Source organism: Panthera leo, chromosome A3 (genome assembly GCF_018350215.1).
Source record: "Panthera leo isolate Ple1 chromosome A3, P.leo_Ple1_pat1.1, whole genome shotgun sequence".
Lineage (NCBI taxonomy): Eukaryota > Metazoa > Chordata > Mammalia > Carnivora > Felidae > Panthera > Panthera leo.
The window spans coordinates 49,789,539-49,812,874 of NC_056681.1; the positions used below are offsets into that span (position 1 = coordinate 49,789,539).

The 23,336-nt window shown below is 53.0% G+C and overlaps 1 protein-coding gene across 2 annotated transcripts in view; it reads left to right on the plus strand.

The window, feature by feature from the left end:
- Positions 1–22,078, plus strand: part of PYGB (glycogen phosphorylase B) — a 58,368-nt gene extending 36,290 nt beyond the window's left edge. For both annotated transcript variants that reach the window (XM_042931798.1, XM_042931797.1), the window contains exons 6-20: positions 1,506–1,617; positions 2,028–2,110; positions 3,298–3,441; positions 4,031–4,123; positions 5,224–5,370; positions 6,229–6,392; positions 7,329–7,443; positions 8,881–8,982; positions 9,727–9,874; positions 12,536–12,594; positions 14,243–14,384; positions 16,177–16,384; positions 17,773–17,907; positions 19,177–19,243; positions 20,595–22,078. In XM_042931798.1, the coding sequence (XP_042787732.1) occupies positions 1,506–1,617; positions 2,028–2,110; positions 3,298–3,441; positions 4,031–4,123; positions 5,224–5,370; positions 6,229–6,392; positions 7,329–7,443; positions 8,881–8,982; positions 9,727–9,874; positions 12,536–12,594; positions 14,243–14,384; positions 16,177–16,384; positions 17,773–17,907; positions 19,177–19,243; positions 20,595–20,747 (1,872 nt within the window). In that variant the 3' untranslated portion in view covers positions 20,748–22,078. The remainder of the gene's footprint in view (positions 1–1,505; positions 1,618–2,027; positions 2,111–3,297; positions 3,442–4,030; positions 4,124–5,223; positions 5,371–6,228; positions 6,393–7,328; positions 7,444–8,880; positions 8,983–9,726; positions 9,875–12,535; positions 12,595–14,242; positions 14,385–16,176; positions 16,385–17,772; positions 17,908–19,176; positions 19,244–20,594) is intronic.
- Positions 22,079–23,336: the final 1,258 nt, after the last annotated feature.

The following is a 23,336-nucleotide window of genomic DNA, read 5'->3' on the forward strand; positions in this document are numbered from 1 at the left end:
AGGTGCTTGATGCATACATTCACCACAGTCACCACACACCACAGACCTCAGTAGTGTCTCCTGGGTGCCGCCCACCATTACTGAGCTATCAGAGTCCTGGGCATGTGGTGGTCTGGATGGATGTCCCAGCACAGGGCACAGGCACTGATGAGGGAACCAGGGCAAGAACATGGAGAGTCCAGTCCAGGCTCTGGGATGGTGGACAGTGCACATCTGAGTGGTTTCAGCTAAGGGACTGAGGGAGGTAGCAGGAGAGCTTTTGTGAGGGGGTAGCTGTAATGAGCAAGGCTCAGCCATCTAGATGTGGGGCAATGAGCCCAGGAGACTGGAGAAGTCCTAAGCATGCAAAAGTGAGTCATCCAGATTTTCTGCAGCATAAGTTTTAAGGAGTGCATGGGCTAGGGTTGGCTGGAGCCATGTTATGGAGGCCTAAAATGCCATAATAAGTTGTATTTAATTCAAAAGAGGAGAGAATAAGATCAGTTATCTGATTGCATGTGGTTGTAGAAGATGAGCATGTCATGTATGTAGGGAGGCATAGAGACCGTTGGGGCATTTCTGTCAGCCCTGGGCTGTTAGGGATGCTTTGTAGGGCTTGTCACTGGCTTGGATAGGGCCTTGGGGGGCAGGGGAGCAGGGAGCAGGGGTGAGGGTAGAGGGGAAGGGAAAAGTGATTCTAAGGCTCTAGTGATGCTATCAACACAGTCCTTTTGGCTGTCAGAGCCGCTTTCATCTCGTAAAGCCACATAGTTGAACTTGTATGAGCCCCCGTGAGCATACCTGAATGTGAGAAACCTCATCAGAGGATCTGAGGGTTGGAAGTGACCTTGAGGCTGGTGTGTGTCTTCCTGTGCTTGACAAGAGTAAAGCAGATACTTGTGGACAGACTGGAATCGGGGGTGGGAGGAGCGTGGCAGGTTCTGTGGGTAGAGAGCAGGCCCTGCATTTTCTGTTGTGAGTGGAGTGTGGGCTGGTTTGGTTTCTCTGAGGGTTAGAGGTCAAGTCTCCCAACAGGAGGAGCCTTTTGCAGGCATTGGAAAATGGAAGTCAGAAATAGAAGTCCTCTGTGGAGAAGTTAGTTTGGGTCGTGAAACTACACAAGTGGGTCGAGTGAGAAGAGGAAGGAGGGCAGAGAGAGGACAAGGACACTGGAGTCATGACTGCTAACAGAGTGTGAGTGAGGTTGACACAGTGGCACCTTGAAGATCTGAGTGGGAAGAATTCTTAAATCAATGCCAGTGTGGAAGGAGGAGAAGCTAGAGAAGACAGAATGACCTCAGGAGTGTGGTCAGGGCCTTACTGCAGAGCCATCACAGGTGGTCTTAGTTGGGGAGGCCTGCAGGCTTGGCACAGGGCAGGTTGCAGGGATTTGGGGCACAAGGAGAAAAGCCAGAGGGCAAGCAGTTTGGCTACCAACGGGGAGCAGAATGCTGCTGCTGGGGTGAGAAGGCCTGGGACTGGGGACTGTGTTGCTAGCTGACTGGATCTGACCATCTCTCGGCCAGGTGGTGCTGGCCATGCCGTACGACACCCCTGTGCCGGGCTACAGGAACAACACCGTCAACACCATGAGGCTGTGGTCTGCCAAGGCACCCAATGACTTCAAGCTCCATGACTGTGCGTTCTGCCCCTCTTATTTCTGTTGGATGGCTTCTCCCAAACTCGCCCCGTGAAGCTCTTGTCTTGTCTGCACTATCACTGCTGTGCAAAGCACAGGACTCTCAATGTGGAGGGCAGAGGGCAGGGTCCTCAGAGCACCAGGGCTTCCCAGGGAGAGCCCACCAGCAAAGCCACTGCTCGTGGAACCCTGTGCCCTCAGGAAAGACCAAGGGGCCTAGGGCTCTGCAGGATGTGTGGGGGATACAGGTTGGGCCTGGGGCAGAGTGAAACCATGGCTCTGGGGGCACCTTCTGTGCAGGAACGTCCCTCACACAGTTCAGGGAAGTGAGGGAGGACCTTCAGGGAAAGGGCACATGAGGAGTCAAGGGAAGGGATGTGGGTTCTGACCTCACTGTTTCTGCCCCTAGTTAATGTGGGAGGCTACATCGAGGCGGTCCTGGACAGGAACCTGGCCGAGAACATCTCCAGAGTCCTGTATCCAAATGATAATGTGAGTATCTCATGTGGTTGCTTCTCTTCTGCTAGGAAAGTGTGCTAGGGGCTGGGGCTGTCTAGAAGGACCTATTTGCTGGCCTCCCATTCATCAGGTGAGACCACGTAAGTAGCTACCAGCAGCCCTGTGTGGCTCCTCGGAGTGAGGGCACCACATGCTTGACAAAGCCCCACAAGTCCACGTGTGCCTGTTAGCATCTCCCCTTTGCTCTCTCCCTAAGAGGATACAGCAGGAGGTTCTTGGCCTTGCCTCACATGTCTATACTGCTGTGTACCTGGCTGCCCCTGAGGCTGGCTCTGAGCTGACTCTGTGCAAGACCGTATGCAGAGCAACATGTGGGAGATGTGAGAACTTGTCAGACCTCACGTACAGTCAGTTTCTGCTCTTCTGGCATGTGATGCCACTTCCCCAGGAGTTGGATGAGCTATTTCTCAAATGGGAATAGCAGTCCCCGCTTTTCAGTGATGCCTTGAGACATACGCCAGTCATGGTTCGAAAAGCTTTAATTATGTGCCACCACCCACTAGATGAAGTAACAATCACAGTCCCCAGTGATTGCTACTGAGTTTAGTGTCTGGTGGCTTTGTTGTTGCCAGACAAGAGCCCTTAGAATTTGCCTTTGTTAGTGGGTTGTGTGTTCTTTGTTTTATCAGAGTAACAGGTGCACATTAGTAGCAAAGGGAATTGGTGTTGAAAGGCTCACAACCAAACATACCCCATTTCCCCTTCCCCTGCCAAGATTTTAAGCAGATTCTAAAGCTTCAGGTACAAGGCATTTTTAGGACACTGACACTTTGGAGCTTGTGCTTCTGAGTGGCTCTGGCTGTTAAGGAACGAGACCTGCATGCCTGGTGTCCTCACACAGGGCACCGTGACCATTTGCTGGCTGCTTCCCTATCTGAAGATCACACACAGGTCAGGCCATCTAGACCTTCTGCTTGTGCCCCTGAGCTGCAGGTTACCTGACCTTGGGCCCTGGGATGGTGGTGATGGAGGTGTCAGCACCATGCTGACACTCAAGGGCTCTCATCCTCTCATGCACACATGAGTCTCTATGGTCCCTGGAGCAGGGCCTCCCAGCCTCTTGCCCTTCTTGAGCCCTGGGGTGGGGATGGGGGGGTCCCTGAGGACCTGTGGTGGCCCTGGTGGCTGTTGTTGGTGCCAGCGCTGTCCTGTGTCCACAGTTCTTCGAGGGGAAGGAACTGCGCCTGAAGCAGGAGTACTTTGTGGTGGCTGCTACCCTCCAGGACATCATTCGCCGCTTTAAGTCCTCCAAGTTTGGCTGCCGGGACCCAGTGAGAACCTGTTTTGAGACATTCCCAGACAAGGTGGGTGTTGATGGGTCTTGTGCAGAAGGACAGGACATTCCCAGGCTTGATTTCTATCTCAAGGCTGGGCGTGGGTGAGGAGAGAACAGCAGCCCCCCTCATTTCCTTGTCATCAGGGGCCAGGCCCCCTCCTCTCTGACCAGGGCCACACTAGGTGTCCTTAGGAGCAGCAAGGGACACTGTAAAAGGTTCCCGTGGCAAAGTGTGATGCATTTGATGGGCTGGGTTTAGTGATTTTAAACAAAGCCAACATATCCTCGGTGAGAGGAACATTCTGGGTCAGGGGGAGCTGTGGAAAGCAGAAGAGCCTCCGTGGGGTGCCAAGGGTCCTACTGCAGAGCCAGCCCATGGGGTCTTCCCAACCCCTCCCTGTGGCCCCTCTTGCCCTGTTGTCCTCCCTGCTCCTTGGCTGGTTTTCAGGCTAGATTCAGCATCTGTGCATGATTTCAGCTCCCTGCTGTCAGCCCTATGGATCAGGCTCCTCAGGGGTGGGCGGCTGTGAACCCTGATTCTGCACACACTGACCACCGTGGCACCCATGAAGATGCAGGCAAGGGGATTGAGGGGGATCACCCTGTGTAAACTGCAGGTTGCCATCCAGCTGAATGACACCCACCCAGCCCTTGCCATCCCTGAGCTCATGCGGATACTGGTGGATGTGGAGAAAGTAGACTGGGACAAGGTAAGCACTGAAGACAAGGGCACAGGGCTGGGCACATGGGGTGACTGTGTTCCCACACTGATGGGCATGTGGAGTGACACTGTCCCTGTCACAACTGGGTATATAAGGTGATAGTGTTCCCTGCAGACCTGGGCACACAGGGGTGACAGTGTCCCCTCACCTTCCAGCCTGTCCCAACAACAGTGGTGAGTACTGAGCTGGCCCTAGGATGTTGAGGAAGGCCTATCCCCTGTGGCCTGGGGAGTACAGAGGGACATTGTCCTTGAGAAGCAGGGCCATGAGGAGGCGGATGTTCCAAGAGCAGGTCTGGGGTTTCTCCCAAGGGACTAGGACACCATAGGTGGAGCAGTGGCACAAAGGCACAGAAGAGCAGTTTTCTGGAAGACTGGGAAAAAATTCTGACACGTCTTAGAGCTTCTCATGTACATTTTCTCATCTTAGAATTGTGGCAAGAACCGCAGAAGTATTAAGTGTAAAGAAACACATTGTTTAAATTTTTTATAAGTTCTTCTGACTCAACTTATTTGGTCCTGGATGCTTGTAAAGCAAGATTTTCCTGATCTAGTTTAAATCAACTATAAGACTTTAGAACAATTTTCATGTCATTTTGTAGAACCCAGAGCCCCCTCTGGTTTGGGGTGCACTCCTGGGCGGGGCTGGGCAGTGCCCCCATGGTCCCATCTGCCCCTGGCCAGTGGAGGGAGGCCACACAGTTTCCCAGTGTTTCCAACTGGGTGTGAGATCAGTTTGGTGGAAATAAAGTAGAAAATTGTTTGATGCTCTGTTTTGTTCACAAAAAATGGTTCACAGAAGAAAAGTGAGTGATGCCAGGTGATGAGGTAAGCATCACTCATTTATGTGTGTGTACTATGTTAGGAAGTAGAATGTTCGTGGTCACGTTGGGAAGGCAAAGGGCATGGGCTCACTTGTAGGTTTTGAGAAGGTTCTAGATAGCCCCAGAGGGCAGAGATATGTAGCCACCTGGGCCCCTTTCAAGTGGGATCCGAACATCTACCTTTGATGGACTTTTCCCTGAGCATCTGGTAGAAAAGTAGATTGTTTCTAAACAAAACAATTTGGAATATTCTGGAATGTTCTAGGCCTGGGAAATCACAAAGAAGACATGTGCATACACCAACCACACTGTGTTACCTGAGGCCTTGGAGCGCTGGCCTGTGTCCATGTTTGAGAAGCTCCTGCCACGGCACCTGGAGATCATCTACGCCATCAACCAGAGGCACCTTGATGTGAGCAGGGTGGGGGTGGGTATGGGTGGGAGCTTTAGGGATGCTGCCCCCGAGATGACCACCCCTCCTGTCGTGATTGGGGATGGAGGTGGTGGGCTGCACCTGCACCTGGAAGAGGTGGAGGTTCCTCCTGTCCTCTATGTGGAATTGTCTGGCCTGCGACGTGTATCTTCTTGCATGGAATAGCCCTCTGTCCAGCAGAGGGCTTTGGGGTCCAGGGGCTGTTGCTGGGTAAATCTCTTCCCCAGACCTAGACCCCTGCTGTGTATGTGGGAGTCGTGGATTTAGGTCTTTTTGAAATGTTCTCATTCCCACGTGGGGCTCAAATGTAAGAGTCTGTTCCTGGAATGCCAGAGGCCTTGGTCCTGAGACACCATAGCAGCATTTGGATGATTTGGAAATAAAGCAGCATTTGTCTTTCCTCTGTTACCCATGGAGAGAAGAGTGCTACAGGGAAAGGGGAACTTAGAATCCAGGTGTGCTTGTTCAGTTGTTTAACCTTTTGGTGAAAAAGTAGCCGTTCCCAATTGGTCAGACCTTGCCTAGGCCAACAGGGCAGCACTCTCGTCTTTTCCTTCTAAGTCACATGGCACATCTTAGCACCACGGTCCTCCTGTCACCTCCCACAGAATAGCTCTGTCGAGTCCTCCGGCCAGTCACGCCTTTCCCTGGGCTGCAGCAGTGTGGAGGAGCTTCCTGCTATGCCCGGGGCTCTCAGAGGTGCATCCAGGGAGTTTGAATGCATATCTGGGGTGCAGCAACCTTGGGATTTTCTTGGAGGAGGCAGAACATCCCATGGGGGCCCCTGGGCTTCCTGTTCACCACTTGCTCACCTTCTGCTCTCTGACTTGGCTACAGCACGTGGCTTCCCTGTTCCCTGGGGATGTGGACCGCCTGCGGAGGATGTCTGTGATCGAGGAAGGGGACTGCAAGCGGATTAACATGGCCCACCTGTGTGTGATCGGGTCCCACGCTGTCAACGGCGTGGCGAGGATTCACTCAGAGATCGTGAAGCAGTCAGTGTGAGTGGAGCCAGCATTTGCGCTGACCTGGGTGTACCTTCTTCTTGACCCTAGACTCGCCTCTGGGCACTGTTGGCAGCCATACACACAGTGGCTGGGGCATGTTGCCCAGGCTCCACACTTGCTCTCCTGCCCTCACAGGTACTGTCTGAACTGCCCAGGGCATGTTATTCAGTGGCTGAGGACACCGTGGGCAATGTTAGGGCATTGAGCCTTTGAGTTATCACCAGTGCCACCTCCTCTTTTCTGTGTCCTCTGTCTGTCCAGACAGATGCTCTGTCTTGGAGCCATCTGCTGCTGGCCAGGTGCCAGGAGTGCCCTGCTCAAGAGTGTCCCAGGTTAGGGCAGGAGGAGTCAGGGCTCGTCAGCAAGAGGAAGGAAGAATTCTTAGATCAGATCTCCCAGTGTTTTCCCTCCCTCTTTTGGTGGGACATGATTTTGAAACTCCTTCCTGCCATCCTTGACCCAGATGTATGTAGAGTACCTCCGTGAGCACCAGGTAGACCCCAGACCAGGTCTGTCTGTGTGGAGGCTTCTGTGTTCCTGGTACCAGCCCAAGGGCTTCATGTGTTATAGTCTTTAGATCCTCACAGCAAGCCTCTCAGAGAGGTGTGTCTCCATTTTACAGATGAGGAAACTAAACCCTGGTTCTCAAGCTCTATGATAGCCCGTACCCTCTTCAATGTCACATTCACTGTGGAAGATGGCCAGGTTCCATTACCTGTGTGGTTATTGCTATGTGACTAAATGTGCAGTGCTTTGAAAAGCATGTGCTCCATGCTTACTGTTCTCAAAAGAGGGCAGCAAGGCTGACTGCTCTGTGCTCCTTAGAAAACAACAAAAAAAAACTGAGCTTAGTGATCTTCCAGTGGGATTTCTGAATGTTCTCTTGCTCACCTTGTTTGTTGTGACATTTGTCTGTTTCCTGTGTTTTAGCTTTAAGGATTTTTATGAGCTCGAGCCAGAGAAGTTCCAGAATAAGACAAATGGCATCACACCCCGAAGGTGGCTGCTCCTGTGTAATCCGGGGCTAGCCGACACCATTGTGGAGGTGAGACCAGCTGCCTTTGAGTCCCCGGAGAGCTGTGAGCACAGTTAACACCTCATCTGTTGCCCAAGGCCCTCAGGCCCATCACCAGTGTGTTGACCAGTGGTGGCTCCTGGCCAGGGACCCCAGGTGGGGTCCTGCTGCCACCCAGATGTGGGAGTGCTAGGCTGGGCTGGGCAGTCAGTCAATGGCCCCAGAGGCCTGTGCAGGAGTTCAGAAGTGAGGTCCTGGGCTTCAAGAGGGGCTGGGGTGGGATCACCTGGTTGAGCAGCAGCCACAGGCCCACTGAAGAGGTTTTGGGAGGCAGAGATGCGGTGGTTACTGATTGTTCATGTGCTTGTGCACACCAGGTGACAGCTAGCCTTGAGAATGCAGTAGGTGGCTGTAGGGTGGTGCCCGCTGAGAGTCTGTGGTGGGGACATTGCCTGCCTGGGCTGCGTGTGTCAGGGAAGGCATCCCTGGAAAAGGGAGGGCAAGACAGATCCAAAGGGCTAAAAGGAGGGAGTTGGGAGCAGTGAATCTCTGTTCCAAGGCCCTGTGGTGGAGGGACGTGGCCCACCCAGGAGCTGGAAGGCCAGTGAGGCTCAGTGCCTGGCGAGGCGGGCAGAGGGAGGACAGGCCTCGGAAGTGGCCAGGGCATTTGCAGGCTAGGAGTTTTCCTCTTGATCCTACATTAGCAGCAGGGAGACTTAGCGGGGTACTTGATGAGAGGTACATTTGGACTGACCACGCTGCTGTAGTGCAGAGAGTTCAGGGCCAGGAAGTGACTGGAAGGTGCTCTATTATTTCACAGACTTGGCAGGTGCAGAGCCTTGGGGATGGATGGCAGACAGGGCCCAGGCCAGGAGGAGCCGCTGGGCCACGGTTGGCCCCCAGGTTTGGGGCCTTTCTGTAAAGGGGACAAGGGAAGCTCGTGGGATTGTTGTGGATGTTTGAGCTTGACCAGATTGGGACATAATGTCAGGAGCAAGCCCAGGGACTGAGAGGGAGGCTGGGGTGGGGCTGCCTGTGGTGGTCAAGGCCACAGTGTGGGGGTATTTCCCCAGAGCTGGGCTGTGAGAGAAAAGCTGGCCTGGAGCCAAGCCAGAGCAGATCCAGGGAGGAAAGCAGAGGTGGGGATGACAAAATGGAGGACAGTCTTCAGGAGGACAGGTCCTACAATAGGCAGAAGGCATGTATCCCCCTTTTTTTTTTTAATTAAAGAAAAAATTTTTTTAATGTTTTATTTATTTTTGAGAGAGACAGAGTCTGAGTAGGGGAGGGGCAGAAAGAGGGAGACACAGAATCAGAAGCAGGCTCCAGGCTCTGAGCTGTCAGCACAGAGCCCAATGCCAGGCTCAAACTCACAAACTGCAAGATCATGACCCGAGCTGAAGGTGGCCTCTTAACTGACTGAGCCACCCAGGCACCCCAAGCATGTGTCCCTTTATGATTCTCCAGAAAATCGGGGAGGGTTTCCTGACTGACTTGAGCCAACTGAAGAAGCTGCTGCCATTGGTCAACGATGAGGCACTCATCAGGGACGTGGCCAAGGTCAAGCAGGTAGGCCCAGCATGGGGCGGCATTCCTGCGTGTTCCAGGTATCTGGTCCAGTGACTGCCAAGTCCATCCATCCCACTCAGCCCTCAGGTCATGGAGTAGGCAGGCAGATGGGTGCAGACGCCAGAGCAGCCTGGGCATGCCATGGCCCCAAGTTCTGCAGGAAGAGCTCATTCCTGGGAGGTGCTCCAAAAGTCTATCTGGTCCTGGCGTCTATGCACGGGTGTGCTGCTTGGCTGCATGAGAGCCTCTCCCCAGGGCAGCCAGCCTCACAGCCAGACAGGCCGGGGCCACTGGAGCCCTCTAAACCTGACAGGTGGCAGCCTTGATGGAGAACTCAGTCCCTCATGAGCCTGTGTCTCTGCTGGGCTGCCGCATGGTCTTAGGGCCCTGAAATAGTCCTTCATCCTGAGTCTCCTCCCCACTGACTGTCCCATTTGTGTCCTTTATACCACACTCATGACTCCCTTTTATTCTGCTTTTCTTATCCTTTCGCAGGTTTGCCTTTTGGTCTAGTTTTCTGTTTATTTCTGCGACTCTTGGAGTGTGCCCACCTTCAGCACCCCATTCCCCCATCCTCCCTTCCTCAAAATGTCTCCACCCTCAGCTGTGGCCTCTAAGAGTCCCCACCTTGCTGTGTGGCTTGTGGAGGGACAGAGATGTCCCCTTGGCTCTGAGTGGAAAGCTGGAGCCTAGTCAGACCTTGGGGACTTGTGGGGTTCGACCATCTTTGTCCTTTCTCCCCAGGAAAACAAGCTGAAGTTCTCTGCATTCCTGGAGAAGGAATACAAGGTGAAAATCAACCCCTCCTCCATGTTTGACGTGCATGTGAAGAGGATCCATGAGTACAAGCGGCAGCTGCTGAACTGCCTGCACATCATCACGCTGTACAACCGTGAGTGTCCCTGGGGGCCACAGGGCCCTGGCTGCAGCCCTGCACAGTTCTAGTGGGTCCTCTGTGGCGTCATGGGACTCAAAGGCTGGGCTATATGTTTACTTTAGTTTTTAGTTCAAATTTAGTTGTTTGTCATTAGACTTGTCTTATTTGGAAAGATTTTACTTATTAGAGACACTTAAAGTGCACTTAAAACAATGAAATAGAATGTGTTAAATTTATACACGTACCTTAAATTGTTCAGGCAGCATTCAATTATGAGAGCAAACATGAATCAAAGACCCCCAAAAGTAAATATGAATATTTTTTAGATTTATAAATATAACAAAGCCTTAAGGAAAAACTTATATTTTAAAATTTTGTAATTTAATGCTGTGACTATTCATTTTGAAAACCAAAGGAACCACAAATATTCTTTTCAAGATGCAAAGCTCCTTTCAAGAACATCCTCCCATGCGCCAGCTACCCCCCACCCCCTGCAGTCCTAGTCTCTGCACGGTCTTGTGTACTTCCCAGGACCTGCCACTTCTGGGCCTGCTTTCCGTGGCGTCCCGTGAGTGCAGCTATTCTACCAGGCAGGTAGCTGGGGGCCTGTGCTCATTTCCACCTCACCATCTCCCTTCCCTGTGCACGCACGGTTTCTCCCTGGTCCAGCAGACAGCCTTGATGCTCTGCTGTGCCATCCCAGTCCCCAGCCTGATTTCTGTCACCACCAGCCGTCCTGCCCTGCCTTCCTGCTTTGATTTCCCTTTGGTTCACTACAGCCTTTCTGTGGACCACGATCTGAATTATTGCTTGTTTAGAACATGGAGGACGGTTTGCAGTTGACGTTGCTGGCTTTACTTTCTTTCCTTAAGCATCTTTCAGGTCTGTCCTGCACTGTCTGGAGGATGGGGCATTGGTGTGTTGTGCTGTCCTGAGTACCTGTGCTAAATTTACTGGGCTGTGTCTTGGTGCTGAGCATTGTGGGTCAGTTTTCCCTGATGCTCAGGGCATTCTGAATGCATCTATTGTGGTCTTGTATTATTTCTAAGAAGTTTTCTTGAAATGAATTTAAAACATTTGTTAGGTGCAGCTATTCTGGTTTTCTTCTTCCAGGATTCCAGCGAGGTGCGTGCTAGTTTCCTTCCACCTATCATCTTCTTGTCTCTTCATTGCTCTCTGAACTTTTCTAAAGGTCTTTCCTTCTCTATGTTATCTGCTTTTCTTGTTTCCATCCTTTGTGTGTGCTGTGCTTTCTGTGTCTTGCCTCTCTCTTGGCTTCTTGTCACTCCCGTGTCCTGCCAGTTCTCATTTTGTGCACTTTCATGTCCTGTCCTCCCCCTGAGGTCTTGGTTTCAGCTCCGTGGACTCTTCCAAGCTGACGTCCATCACAGGTTGGAGATTTGGGTATTCTCACTGGGATGTCGGTTTCATTTCTTGTCTGTAGCAAAGCCACGTATTGTGTTTGTTCAAATTTGCCTGAGCTGCACCTCCCAGGGCTACCAAAGGGGCTTTGTGGCACCCCAAGGCAGCTGCGGGCACCTCTCTGTGCAGCCGTGGACTCCTGTTTCTCCAAGCCCATGCTGGTTCAGGAGGCCACCTGCCCTGGCTCCCCTGATTTCTGCCCTGGGGGCCTCTGCCCCAGGATGCCAGACCTTCCTCTTGGGTTTCCTAGAGGAGAGGGGCTGGTGAGGTCTGCCCTCCTGGCCCCCATCCTCCTTCCTGTGCCCCAGACACCAGCGCTGCTGACGGCTCCTCTGAGGAGGCTGGGTCCTGAGACCTCTGTGCTCAAAGCCGTATTCCCCACCCACCCTGTAAACTGGCAGAACTTGTTCAGTGGCCTGGACTTTGTGTCTCTTTCCTCTTTCTGAGTTTTGGTGGAAGTGTAGTTTCTGTTTTATTTTTTCCTATTCTCTCTGTTGTTCTGTCTGATTTCTGGAAACAGGAGGATATCAGAACTAAGGCACAGCCATGTTCTTGGCAGAACCTGGAGTTAGTTCAGCCCTGATTCTCACTGCTCTGGCTGGTTCTTGGCCTCTGGGGAAGGCAGTGTAGGGCTGCCTCACCCCTCTGTGAAGACATCCTCCAATACCTCCCATATACACTGATACTGAAAGCCAGGGGCCTGGTGAGAACACCCTCAGTCTGCTGGAGCTGCAGGGGAGCTGACTGTTGTAACTTGACCCTCTGGCTGCCCCTGTGTGGGAGAGCTTTGGGATAGCCTCTTACCTCTTATCACAGTGAAGGTAGGGGGGCGGGGAACTTGGGGTCTCGCCTGACATCCCTTGAGGGCTGACAGTGCCATTACCATGATCTCAAGGTCCCCTCTTTGTCATATACCCATCATGTGCAAAGGCCTTGACAGCTGGTGACTGATTGGACTCAAGCCAGGCACCTGCTTTGGGCTGTTCTGGAAACAGAGGTGCATCTTTTCCTGTGAGCCTTTTGGAAGAGTCTGTTTCTGGCCTCCTTCCTCACCATGGGATATAAATGCAGAATCTAGGGGGCTTGTCCCCCTTTTGTAAGTGGGAATTCTTAATAGGCACATGGGGGCCCAGTGGCTGTGCATGTCCCCTGGTTTGGGGTTGATCTCTGAGGATTCTGGTCACCATCCTGTGTCCCAAAGCAGGGGCATGTCTGGCTTCAGTGCCTTATCTGAATCTCTTGTTTGTCCTACAGGAATAAAGAAGGACCCAACCAAGGCCTTTGTGCCCAGGACTGTCATGATCGGGGGCAAGGTGAGGTGATGTTCTCTTTGCATCTTGCTTGATATTTAGCCTGAGTGCACAAACCACCATGCTTTTTGTCAGTGCCACTGTGTCCCGACTTGAGTGCCAGCTGCGCAATGGGCTGGAGACTGCAAAGGCTCAGAGGCAGCATACACACGGAATGCCAGAGGCCCCCTGCTTCCCCAGGTGTGCTTGTGGGCTGAGTAGGTTCAGTGTCCATCAGCTCAGCATTAAGAGGGAGCTGGATGGGACCCCAGCACATGAGAGTGGGGGTCCTAGCCCCAAGGGGAGTCCCCAGTGGACTTGTTGGCCCTCCATCCAATGCCTTTCCTTGTACAACCACCACCCTTCCACACCTGTGCCCAGCTCTCAGGTCCCAGCATGCTGCCCACTCACTTCCCTGTACTCGTGTGCTGAGTGGACATAGATTGCTGGCTGCTTCATCAGCCAGATGTATACCCATGGTGAGTGAGCTCAGCCTAGCTTTATTTCATTTTTTATTCACCGTGACACATGCTTTTGGATACTCAGTCACATAGTCCCAGTATGTTGCCATTACTCATTGATGGATGGGTTTTCTCATCATACTCTGTGCTCTAGGGCTGGTGTCCCCAACCTCTGCCACTTTCCCCCAAGAGCCTCATTGTCATCAGAGAACATGAGGACACTGTGGAGCCCAGTTGTTTTATGGGGGCCTACCAGGTGGGGCCAGGCACTGTCTGCCCAGCCAGCAGCTCATGGTCATCTCCCCGAGTGCCTGCCATTTCCTTTGTTAGTATCCCAGTGTGCATTTCTTAGAGATACAGGCTTTCAAACAGTTTTTTAAATGCTAATTATTAAAATTTTTCAACATAGACAAAAGTAGGAAGAATAGTAATAATATCCATACACCTATCCCAGATTCCGCTGGATCATTCCAAATGAGTTCTGGACCTGGAATTGCTTTACCTCTAAGTATTTCACATGTGTTCCCAATGCTGTTTTCCTCCAAAACCACAATAAGTACAGACCCTTTTGAACACCACCACATGATACCATCTTCTCATGTAGATAGTAAAGTTACAGATATCTGGAATAGTTTGTTTGAATCTGGACCCTGGCAGGGCCTAACCGTGTAATTGCTTGCTGTCTGTTAAATCTTGTCATCAGTAGGTTTTTCCCCACGCCTACCTCTCTTCTCTCTCTGCAACTGATTTGTTACAGAGATTGGGCTTTGTGTCTTCCCCAGGTTGGCTTTTCTGAGCACATCTGTCTGGCATGTCCAGTACGCCCCTTAGTTCCCTGTGTTTCCTATAAGTTGGTGGTTCTAAAAGTCCTGCTCCTTTCATGTCCTCATTTCTGAAGAGCTGGCTAGAATTGGAGAACAGGTTTGAGGCTGGCAGGTTTCAGCACAGGCTGGGGCAGCTGTCAGGAGAGGCGCTTGGTAGAGCTGGGTCACGGGTAGACATCACACCCCACGGAGAGCAGGTTCCTCTGTCATGAAGCTGTCTGCCAGACTGCATGCAGGACATGGAGGGGGGGGTGCCACTCAACTGGGTGTGACCTCAGTGATCTAGCATGGGGCCCCGGTTACAGGGAATGATGCCAGACCCTCCGAGGACCCTGTGCTGCCCAGCACATAGGTGTGTTCATGCTGAATTTCCCCTCCCATCTCCAGGCAGCCCCTGGTTACCACATGGCCAAGATGATCATCAAGCTGGTCACATCCATCGGCAATGTCGTCAACCACGATCCAGTTGTGGGCGACAGGCTTAAAGTGATCTTCCTGGAAAACTACCGAGTGTCCTTGGCTGAGAAAGGTAGGCCCATGTTAGATAGGAAGGCCTGCCCCTGCCTGGGCACAGTATGGGTGGTTATTGCTGGTCCCAGACACCAGGCGCCCCAGCCAGAGGGAGACTTTGTTCTAGTAGTAAAAGGCTTTGGGGAAGTTCTCTGCCCTTCACATGCGGAGAATTACCCTCAACCTTTGTCTCTGTACTTTCTCACTTCTTCCTGTGACCTCATTCCTTCTCCTTGTTCTGCCCCCAGTTTTCTTTCCTGCTCCTAGAGCTTGCTCTTGCTGGCAGGATGTGCTTCCAGGGCAGCCTCCTCCCTCCCTTCTCCCACCCCCAGAGGATGCGTCTGCTGTCACCACCTATATACTCTCAAGGGCATTACCTACTTGTGATCTGGGCCGGCACCTGCCTCTTTGGTCCTTTCTGAGAGCAGCCCGAGGCCTGACAACCCAGCCCTTTGGTGAGAGTTCAGGCTGGGGCTGCTCCTTCAAGGATGTGTGCTGTCATCTGGAGAAGTTCCTGCAGCCAAATGTGCCTTGGAGCGTGGCTTTCCTGACCTGGACAGGCCTTTCTAAACTGGCCACTTGAGGAGACCCTGGCAGGAAGGTGATTTGCCCAACCAGGTGATGGGAAACCTGAGCCTGGAATTCTGGCTCTGAGTAGTAGGCACCTCTGCAGCTCACACAGATCAGCTGCTGCCTGCTGTGCTGAGTAACGATGTGCAGGCAGATATGCTCCCCTCTCGTGACAGCTCAGCCAGGTCATTGAACCGTCTCTCTGGTCCCTCTGCTGTCACAGACCATATGCGGTTCAGGGTCAGTAATGTGCTTAGTTCTTCACTGAGCTTCTGGCACATCTTACTGCCCTTTGCACGTGGAACTCCCCCTCCTCACTGTTACATGGGACCAGCTGGCTCCTGGGCATCTTCAGAACTGGTCTTGGGGTACCTGCTCTAGGGCCTCAGAGCTGGGGTCTTAAACTTGCTGCAGCAATGTGTCCACTGTCACATTTGCTCGTGTCCCTCTGCCTTCAGTGTGGAGCTGCATGGGGGCCAGAGATGCCTGTATCTCTTTATCTTGGCTCCTGGGCTTGACCTTGAAGAAGAGCTGGACTTCACTCTTCACAGACCCTGAGTGCCAGCCACTGGGCTGGGGAAGCAGCATCAGCTCCATTGACAAGCTGAGAATGTGGGGGCAGGGATGCCAAGGCAGGGTGGGAAGATGAGGCTTTCCCATCCATCATGTCTTGGAGGCACAGGGAGCCCACCCTTTGGAGACACCTCAGGGCCACTGCATTTGGGTCATCGTTGTGGCTGGTTGGGCCCAGTCTGCACACAGCACAGAGTGACTCGTGTGCATGTGAACACAAGGAAATTGCCCCTGCCTTCCTAGTTCTCTGGTTCTTTAAGAGTCCAGTTTCCTTTTGAAGTGCTCTGAAGAGACTTATGGGCTGACGGCATGAGACAGAAGTGCTGTCAGGATGAAAGAGAATGATGACATCAAAAGCAAGAACCAGGGGACCCCAGAGTATGGTTGGGCCTGGTCCCTGGAAGGTTCTAGAACAAAGGTCCTTTGCTACCTGGGGTCTTCTCTTCAGGAGTCACCATCTTGACCTCAGGCTGCCCTGGATCAGGAAGGGAAGCCCTTAATAGGTGGGCAGGGTGGGCTGCAGGGCTCAGGCCCATCCTGGAGTGGGTGGGAGATGGCACCTGCTCTGGGAACGCCAGCAGTGGGCGTGTGGTGTCTTGCACAGTTCCCATTGCTGCCATGCTGTGAGCGGTCTGTGGTGATGCACCTTCTTGTCCACCTGCTTGCAGTGATCCCCGCCGCAGACCTGTCACAGCAGATCTCCACTGCAGGCACCGAGGCCTCGGGCACCGGCAACATGAAGTTCATGCTCAATGGGGCCCTCACCATTGGCACGATGGATGGCGCCAACGTGGAAATGGCTGAGGAAGCTGGGGCTGAGAACCTCTTCATCTTTGGCATGCGTGTAGAGGACGTCAAGGCCCTGGACCGGAAAGGGTGTGTATTCCTTCCTGTGCCATTGGGGGCACTACAGCATCCCAGACACTGCTTGGAGCACTGGGGGTTGGGGGTGCCAAGAGGGCTCTGGGAGCCAGGCCTGCGCTTGCTGGGGGAGATGCCCGCCTGGCAGGTGGGGGTGGCTGTGGGCATGCTGGCTGAGCCTGCTCCTGGCCTGAGCACCCCACCAGCTGTCCTGGGAGGCTGGCTTGGGTGGGAGCTGGCTACTCTGTGCTTGTCTCCATGGGCCCAGTCCCTGGGGTCCAGAGTGAGTCTTTTCAAAAGGGTAGAAGGTTCTGGTCTCTGGAGGGAAAGCTCTGAGCATTCAGCCAGTGTGGGGATTTGGGGCTGAGCTACTGCTGAGATTCTCTGGCCAGATTCTGTAAAGTAACCCTTGAAATAGTTTCATGTTTACAGACAAGTTGCAAAGATAGCACAGAGTCCTATAGACCCTTCTGCCATCTCCCCTGTTGCTTACATTTTCCTAATTAAAGTCATACGTTATCAAAATTAGGTAACCAGTAGTGGTGCATTGTTATTTATTAACGTCCATACTTAGTGTTTCCCATGAATGTCCTTTTCTGTCCTAGGATCCCTTCCAGGGCACCCCTCTGTGTTTAGATAGCAGGTCTCCTGTCTCCTCTGGTCTGTGACATTTTCTCAGCCTTTCCTCATGTTTCATGACCTTGGACACTCTTGATCATGACTGTGGACACTCTTGAGTCTGGCCCTAGCCTGATTCTGAACAATAATTAAAAAGAAAAGACAGTATTGCCTAATTGTCTAAAAGCCCTCAGGGGAGTTGGTGAGGCCTCAGGCACCAGCCGGGTGAAAACCCAAATGTCACCTAAAAAGTCACAGCTTCAAGATGAGTTAGATGTCTCAGCTTGAGAGTACACTGCCCCATATGCCCTTTCCTACCTGCCCCTTATTTGGGCTTTCTGCTCCATCCCGTGTTCTGAGACTGCATATCTGCTCCATGCTTCCCTCCCCAACTCCCTGATGGCCAAGGACTGTTGTGTCTGGTTGTGTCTGGTTTATGCTTCATTTCCTTCTTCATTGTCCCAGTGGCAGGGGGCAGGGTGGTGGCAGGAAGCAGGGGGCATCGTTAAGGGCAGGGTGCAGCAAGGTGGGGTGGAGATGGCATGCAGCAGGCCAGTTCTCAAGCAGCCTCCTGTAGGAGTGTGATAGTGCCATGCCAGTGATTGTGTGTCTTCCAGCAATCACAAGGAGCCAGTGGGATTCATTCTGCACACCCAGCACATCACTGCAGGGCCCAGCAGCACTTGGGCCTGGAGCCTGGGGCAGTCTCGGACCAGGAAGGTGCCCAGTACAAACAGCCCTGCAGCTCACCCTGAAGGCTGACGCTTGGCCCCACCTCCCCACAGGTACAATGCCAGAGAGTACTACGACCGCCTGCCTGAGCTGAAGCAGGCCGTGGACCAGATCAGCAGTGGTTTCTTTTCTCCCAAGGATCCAGACTGCTTCAGGGACATTGTCAACATGCTGCTGAACCACGACAGGTTTGTCCTTATGTCCTTCCCCACTGGCTGGTCAGATAGATGGGTCCTCCTGGTGGGCTCAAGACTGCACTTTGGGAGTGACCCTGGACCGAGGTGAGGCTGGCTCCCTACCCCAGCCCATGGGCAGAGCCTCAGGCCGCCAACCTTGACATGCTATACCCAGGGCCTGCTGTGGTCTCTGGAGGTGCTTGAATGCTGGGGGACCCTGGTGGTAGGGATTGCTGGTTCATGATCTGGCCCTAGGCCCCCCAGCACTGGCTGACCCACAGAACGGCATGACAAGCAGAAGGTGGTTTCAGATGGGGCTGCCTGGAGACATTTCCTGAGTCCTCTCTTCCCCGGGGAGAACAGGAGTCTGGGCAGGACACACCAGAAACCTCCAGGAAATGGGGGGTGAGGGGCACTGTGCCTCCACAGTCATGGTCCTGCAGTCCCAGCTGAGGCAAATGTTGGCCGGTGGTGACACAGAGTGGTTAAAATGGAATTAACTTGTGACATAAAGTACGATGTAGTTAATGGTTTTTTACAACACAACTATCCCTGATTATAACATCCACATTTACAGACTCACTAATTTACAGCAGGTCAGCAATGCCACTTGCCCTCTTTTGACAGTTCTTTGCTCCACCCTGTTGGTAAGAATCCTTGAATCTGGCAAATGCTGAGAATTGACCTCTGTTCCACTCTCAGTTGCCTTTGGATTGGTTTTGTCTATTGCTCTTCCCATGAGTGCTGTGAGCTGGTGTCAGATCAGATTGCAGCCCCACACATACAGGGCTGGGAGCTGGGCCCTGGCTCAGTCTGTGATCAAGGAAAAATTTAGCCGTTTCATGAATTGTCCCTGTGACTCCATCATAAACAAAAATGCATTTCTGTGTTCATAAATCCTACATTTTTACCCACAACATCCTTTCTCTAGACCACCAATTTTTGGCCCAGTTAGACCTGGGAACAGATGGCTGCGTAGAGCCTCACTGTCATCCTGTGCCCCCTCACCTGGGAGATGGAGTCCGCAGGAAGCCTCTCAGCCTGTGTGGCTCTACCCCACATGCATGGAGAGGGTGCATTGGAAACACCCACTTCTTTAAAGAAACATAGGCTTAAAACAAGGATTTTATAGAATAGTACCCCAGGACAAAAGTATTGCTCATTAGAGCCACCTCTGTGGCCAGGTGGGCTCTGTCATCCTAAAGTGTGAGGACCTGGATGGCTGGGACCTGTTTCCTGACCACCTGCCACGGTGGACCACCCTCTTGTCTCCCATTTCAGGTTCAAGGTGTTTGCAGATTATGAAGCGTATGTGGCATGCCAGGCCCAGGTGGACCAGCTGTACAGGGTATGGTTCTCGGGCCCCAGAGCTGGTGGGGGCGGCCCTGGCAGGATAGCAGCAGGGGACATCTATGAGGTCCAGTCCCGGGAGGTCATAGTTCACCGTTGAGCTGCATCATGGACTCAGGCTGAATGGGGCTGCTTCCACTCAGACTGACTTAGCCATCTCTCTGCTCGCCCCTGGTAAAGGCTAGTGCCCCTGGGACCAGGCCGCTGTCCACACTGGCACGTTTCCACACAGCCTGCGAGCAGCTGCCGCAGAACACAAGTGAGCAGGACAGGAGTTTCCTTCCTGCAGACGGCAGAGGCAATGGGCAATGCCTCAGCCTGTGGTCTGCACTCCCATGTGGCTATGATCAGGAGGGTGCAGGGAGCAGGTGTGGAGCCAGGAAGACTTGTATGTGCACACAGAAAGCCTGTGTTTAAAATGAGAATGGGAATGCTTCCTTGGAAAAGTGTGAGCTTCAATGTTAAGTAGAGTGAGGGACCCATAGCTGTGAGGAGCAGCCTTTTTAGGGCAGGACCACTGCAGCCAGCTCCCTACTCCTTGGTAAAAGTGGACAAGGGAGGTCCTGTTTTCTGTGTGGAGCATGTGCTGGCCAGTGTCCCTGGGGGAGTGGGTGTCTCCATGTGGGGTCTCGAGGGTGTCCCTTGGTGCCCTCTTCTCTCCCCTTTCCTGGGGGTGGGGAGGGGAGGCAGTGGGAGAGGACTCTGGCTACCATGGTGTGACCGCAGAGTTGTGGGTCGGATGGATTATTTCCCAGGTTCTTGGACAAGGCCTGTGGGATTTGTATTTCTGATTTGTTGCTGTTCTGGCCCCCACCCCCTGCCCTTAGGAAAGCTGTCCTTCGGGACCCATGAAAGAATGGGGGGGGGGGGATGGGAAACTGAGTGACTAGGCAGGGCTCTGGGGGGATCCTTTGCTCCTCTGACCCAGACCTCAGCAGAGTGTGCCCTTTCGGGAAGACTCCTCTTGGTGCTGGCTCAGTCTACGGGTGGTTGCCAGGCTCTGGGGGAAGCTGTGGATGGGAGACCACCTGGCCATTTTCCCTGGATCCAGCCAGTGGCAAGTACTCACCTGGTGGTATTTCTTTGTCATGGTGGGCCGTGCCCCAGAGGACATGGTGCATTTTGAGGTCCGGGACCTTCTCAGACTCCTTGCCCTTGTATCTAATCATCTGGTAGCTTTTCTGGTTGGTGGGTCCCCCCATTTGAATGAGCTGTTGATTGCAATTTCCTCTTTGTTCATCAAGCTTCCCAGGGGCTAAGAGCTCATCTGGGAACAGTCCTGAAGTTCTGGAAGTGCAGGTTGTCTTATGTGGTGCCTAGGATTACTCAGCCTCTCCTTCCCTCTGCAGAACCCCAGGGAGTGGACCAAGAAGGTCATCAGGAACATTGCCTGCTCAGGCAAGTTCTCCAGTGACCGGACCATCACAGAGTATGCCCGGGACATCTGGGGCGTGGAGCCCTCTGACCTGCAGATCCCACCCCCCAATCTCCCCAAGGATTAGGAGCCCTGGCAGTGGCCTTGCTTGTTTCAGTGCTGTTTCTGGAGGGCCATGGGGATCGTGGTGGTGGCTTGGGGTGGGAAAGGAAGGAAAGATGTAAAGAATGAGATGTTCCCAGTTTTCTGCAGGAAATTGGGGCTCACAGCACTGACCAGGGCAGCTGGCCCCGCAGCTTTAGCCCACCTGTCCCAAGGAGGTGGGGAAGGTGGAGCCACCTGCTGGGCTCCTCTGAGACCTTGCATGCACCTTGCAGTGAGCTTGTTTTTAGTTTTGAGCTTTTGGATTCTGGGGTCTGGGCAGGTAGCTGTGGCAAAGCCTGGGGAACTATGTGTTTCTGCACTACGTGGGCTACCCAGCTGGTGTGGGTTTCTGACCTCCCTGGCCCAGCTGTGCTCCTGGCTGTGCTGGGAGGGTCCAGTACTCCAAGCCAAGTCTGCAACTGCTATGTAGGTGCTCTGGCCCAAGTTTCCAGACTGATCAGATAAAGGGGCCCTGGATGAGTGAGGGTCACATGGATGAGGACACCTGTGTCCGGCATTTCGGGGGTTTGGGCTAGGACAAGGCTGGCTGATGCAAAGTTAGCTTGGTTTTGCTTTTTCAAGAGAAAAATTAACTTCACAGGAAAATGAAAGTAGCTGAAGCCTTTTCTCATTTTAGCAACTAAAAATTGTACTTCTGAAATTTTGTCCTGGGTTGGCCCAGCCCTGGGGGCCTGGGATGGAGTCACTGCCTTTGCTGGAAAGGCTGATAGCCCAGCCCCTGCTGCAGATCCATGCCCTCCTTGTACCCCTGCCCTGTCCTGGGGGCTGTGTCTCCTGTCTTACACATGAGGCTAGTCTCCTGTCTCCCTCCCTGTCTACGAGTACAACCAAGATGGTCTAGGAAAAGGACTGAGCAGGCCCAGAAGGGAGCCCACTTTTCCACTCTGCCTGGATGGCAGGCTGGTGGCCGTAAGGGTGGGTGAGCCCCTCTCAGCTGCCCAGAGGAGAGAGCCAGGAAGCAGCCTGGCACGCTTCACTGCAGGCTTATTGGAGACACGGGTGGGAAGCACCCTTTCCGAGGCTCTGCCTCCTTGCATGCTGGATCTCAGTGGCACAGGGTTCTGCCCTCACCCCGGGTCCTGACTGCTCACAGAACCAGGCCATGGAGGATTTGCTCACATGCACACTTCACCAGAGCTGCAGAGGTCTGGTGGGGAGGCCCACATTCCAGGGCTGTGGTTGAATCCATGACACCCTCTGCTGCCCCATTTCTTAGGCCACATGTGGACCCATCACTGTGCCACTTGCTGTTACTGCCTTGTGTGAGAAAATGATTAAACCTTCCTGCCTGTGCTTGGTTGACCTGAACTGTTTTATTCTGTGCTGAGAGCAGGGTGGGAGTTGGGTGGTGTGGGCCTCAGATCCTCCGCTGTAACAGCCCGTCACTGTGGGATTAAGGACAGACCACATTCTCCTATCCCAGCTGTGAGTGGGACTTAAGAGTATGTGTGCTGAACTGCCAGCTCACAAAAGAATCGTCTAATCTGCTTCATAAACTTATCTGTGTGTTGGCATTTTGGGTGCAAATTGCATTGGTTCTTTTTGCACCTGTCTTCTGCCACCCACTCCTGGCCCTGGAAAGTGGAATGCTCCAAAAAACCAGAGCATTTCCCCCTAAATTGTGTAGCTGCAGGCTGAATCAAAGTCCAGGAGAGACATGAACTTGGGGTTGTTACACAAAGAACCTGAGAACTGCAGGCCACTGGGGCACCATGGGCCCTGCTGGAGTGGTCTTGGGTCTGGGGACATGCTTAGGTTTTTTTTTGTTTATTTTGAGAGAGAGTATGAGCAGGGGAGGGGCAGAGAGGGAGAGAGAATCCCAAGTAGGCTCCACTATGTCAGCGCAGAGCCCTACTCTGGGCTCGATCCCAGGAATCGTGAGATCATGAACTGAAACTGAAATCAAGAGCCACTCAACCTGAGACACCCAGGCACCCCCTGCATATTTTTTAAGTAGGCTCCTTGCCCAATGTAGGGCTTCAACTCAACGGCCCTGGGATCAAGAGTGGGATGCTCTACCGACTGAGCCAGCCAGGTGCCCCAGGACATGTGTATTAACTGCAAAATTTACAGCTGTGCATGTCTTGATCTTTTTTTTTTTTCTTCAAGGATTGGTTTTGTAACCATCAGTGGTTACATCTGTCCTAGGCCATCATAGGTTTAGTTAATAGAAGCCAGCGGGTGGGGGTGCTTGGACCTGATTAGCTGACCCAATGGCCCAGCAACTGCCCCTCCAGTGCTTACTGCCTCTTTAGTGCTTTCTCCTCTTCACTCCACCTGTCAAAATACCAACACTTGTATTTTACTTCATATCCTATCCCCCAGCCCACCCCATGAAGATCTGAGGCAGCTCACACACACAAAATATTAAACAGGGTGAAGACTGGCTCACCCAGGGTGGGCTGGGTCTGAGACCACGTGCCAGCAGGTCACATCGTGTCACTGATGGAAGTGGGCTGGGAAGGCGGCTCTGTCTCAGGGCCTCCATGATAGAGCCAGTAGAGGGTGCCATGTCTGAGGAAGGGCTGTCAGGTCCAATGGGCACAATACG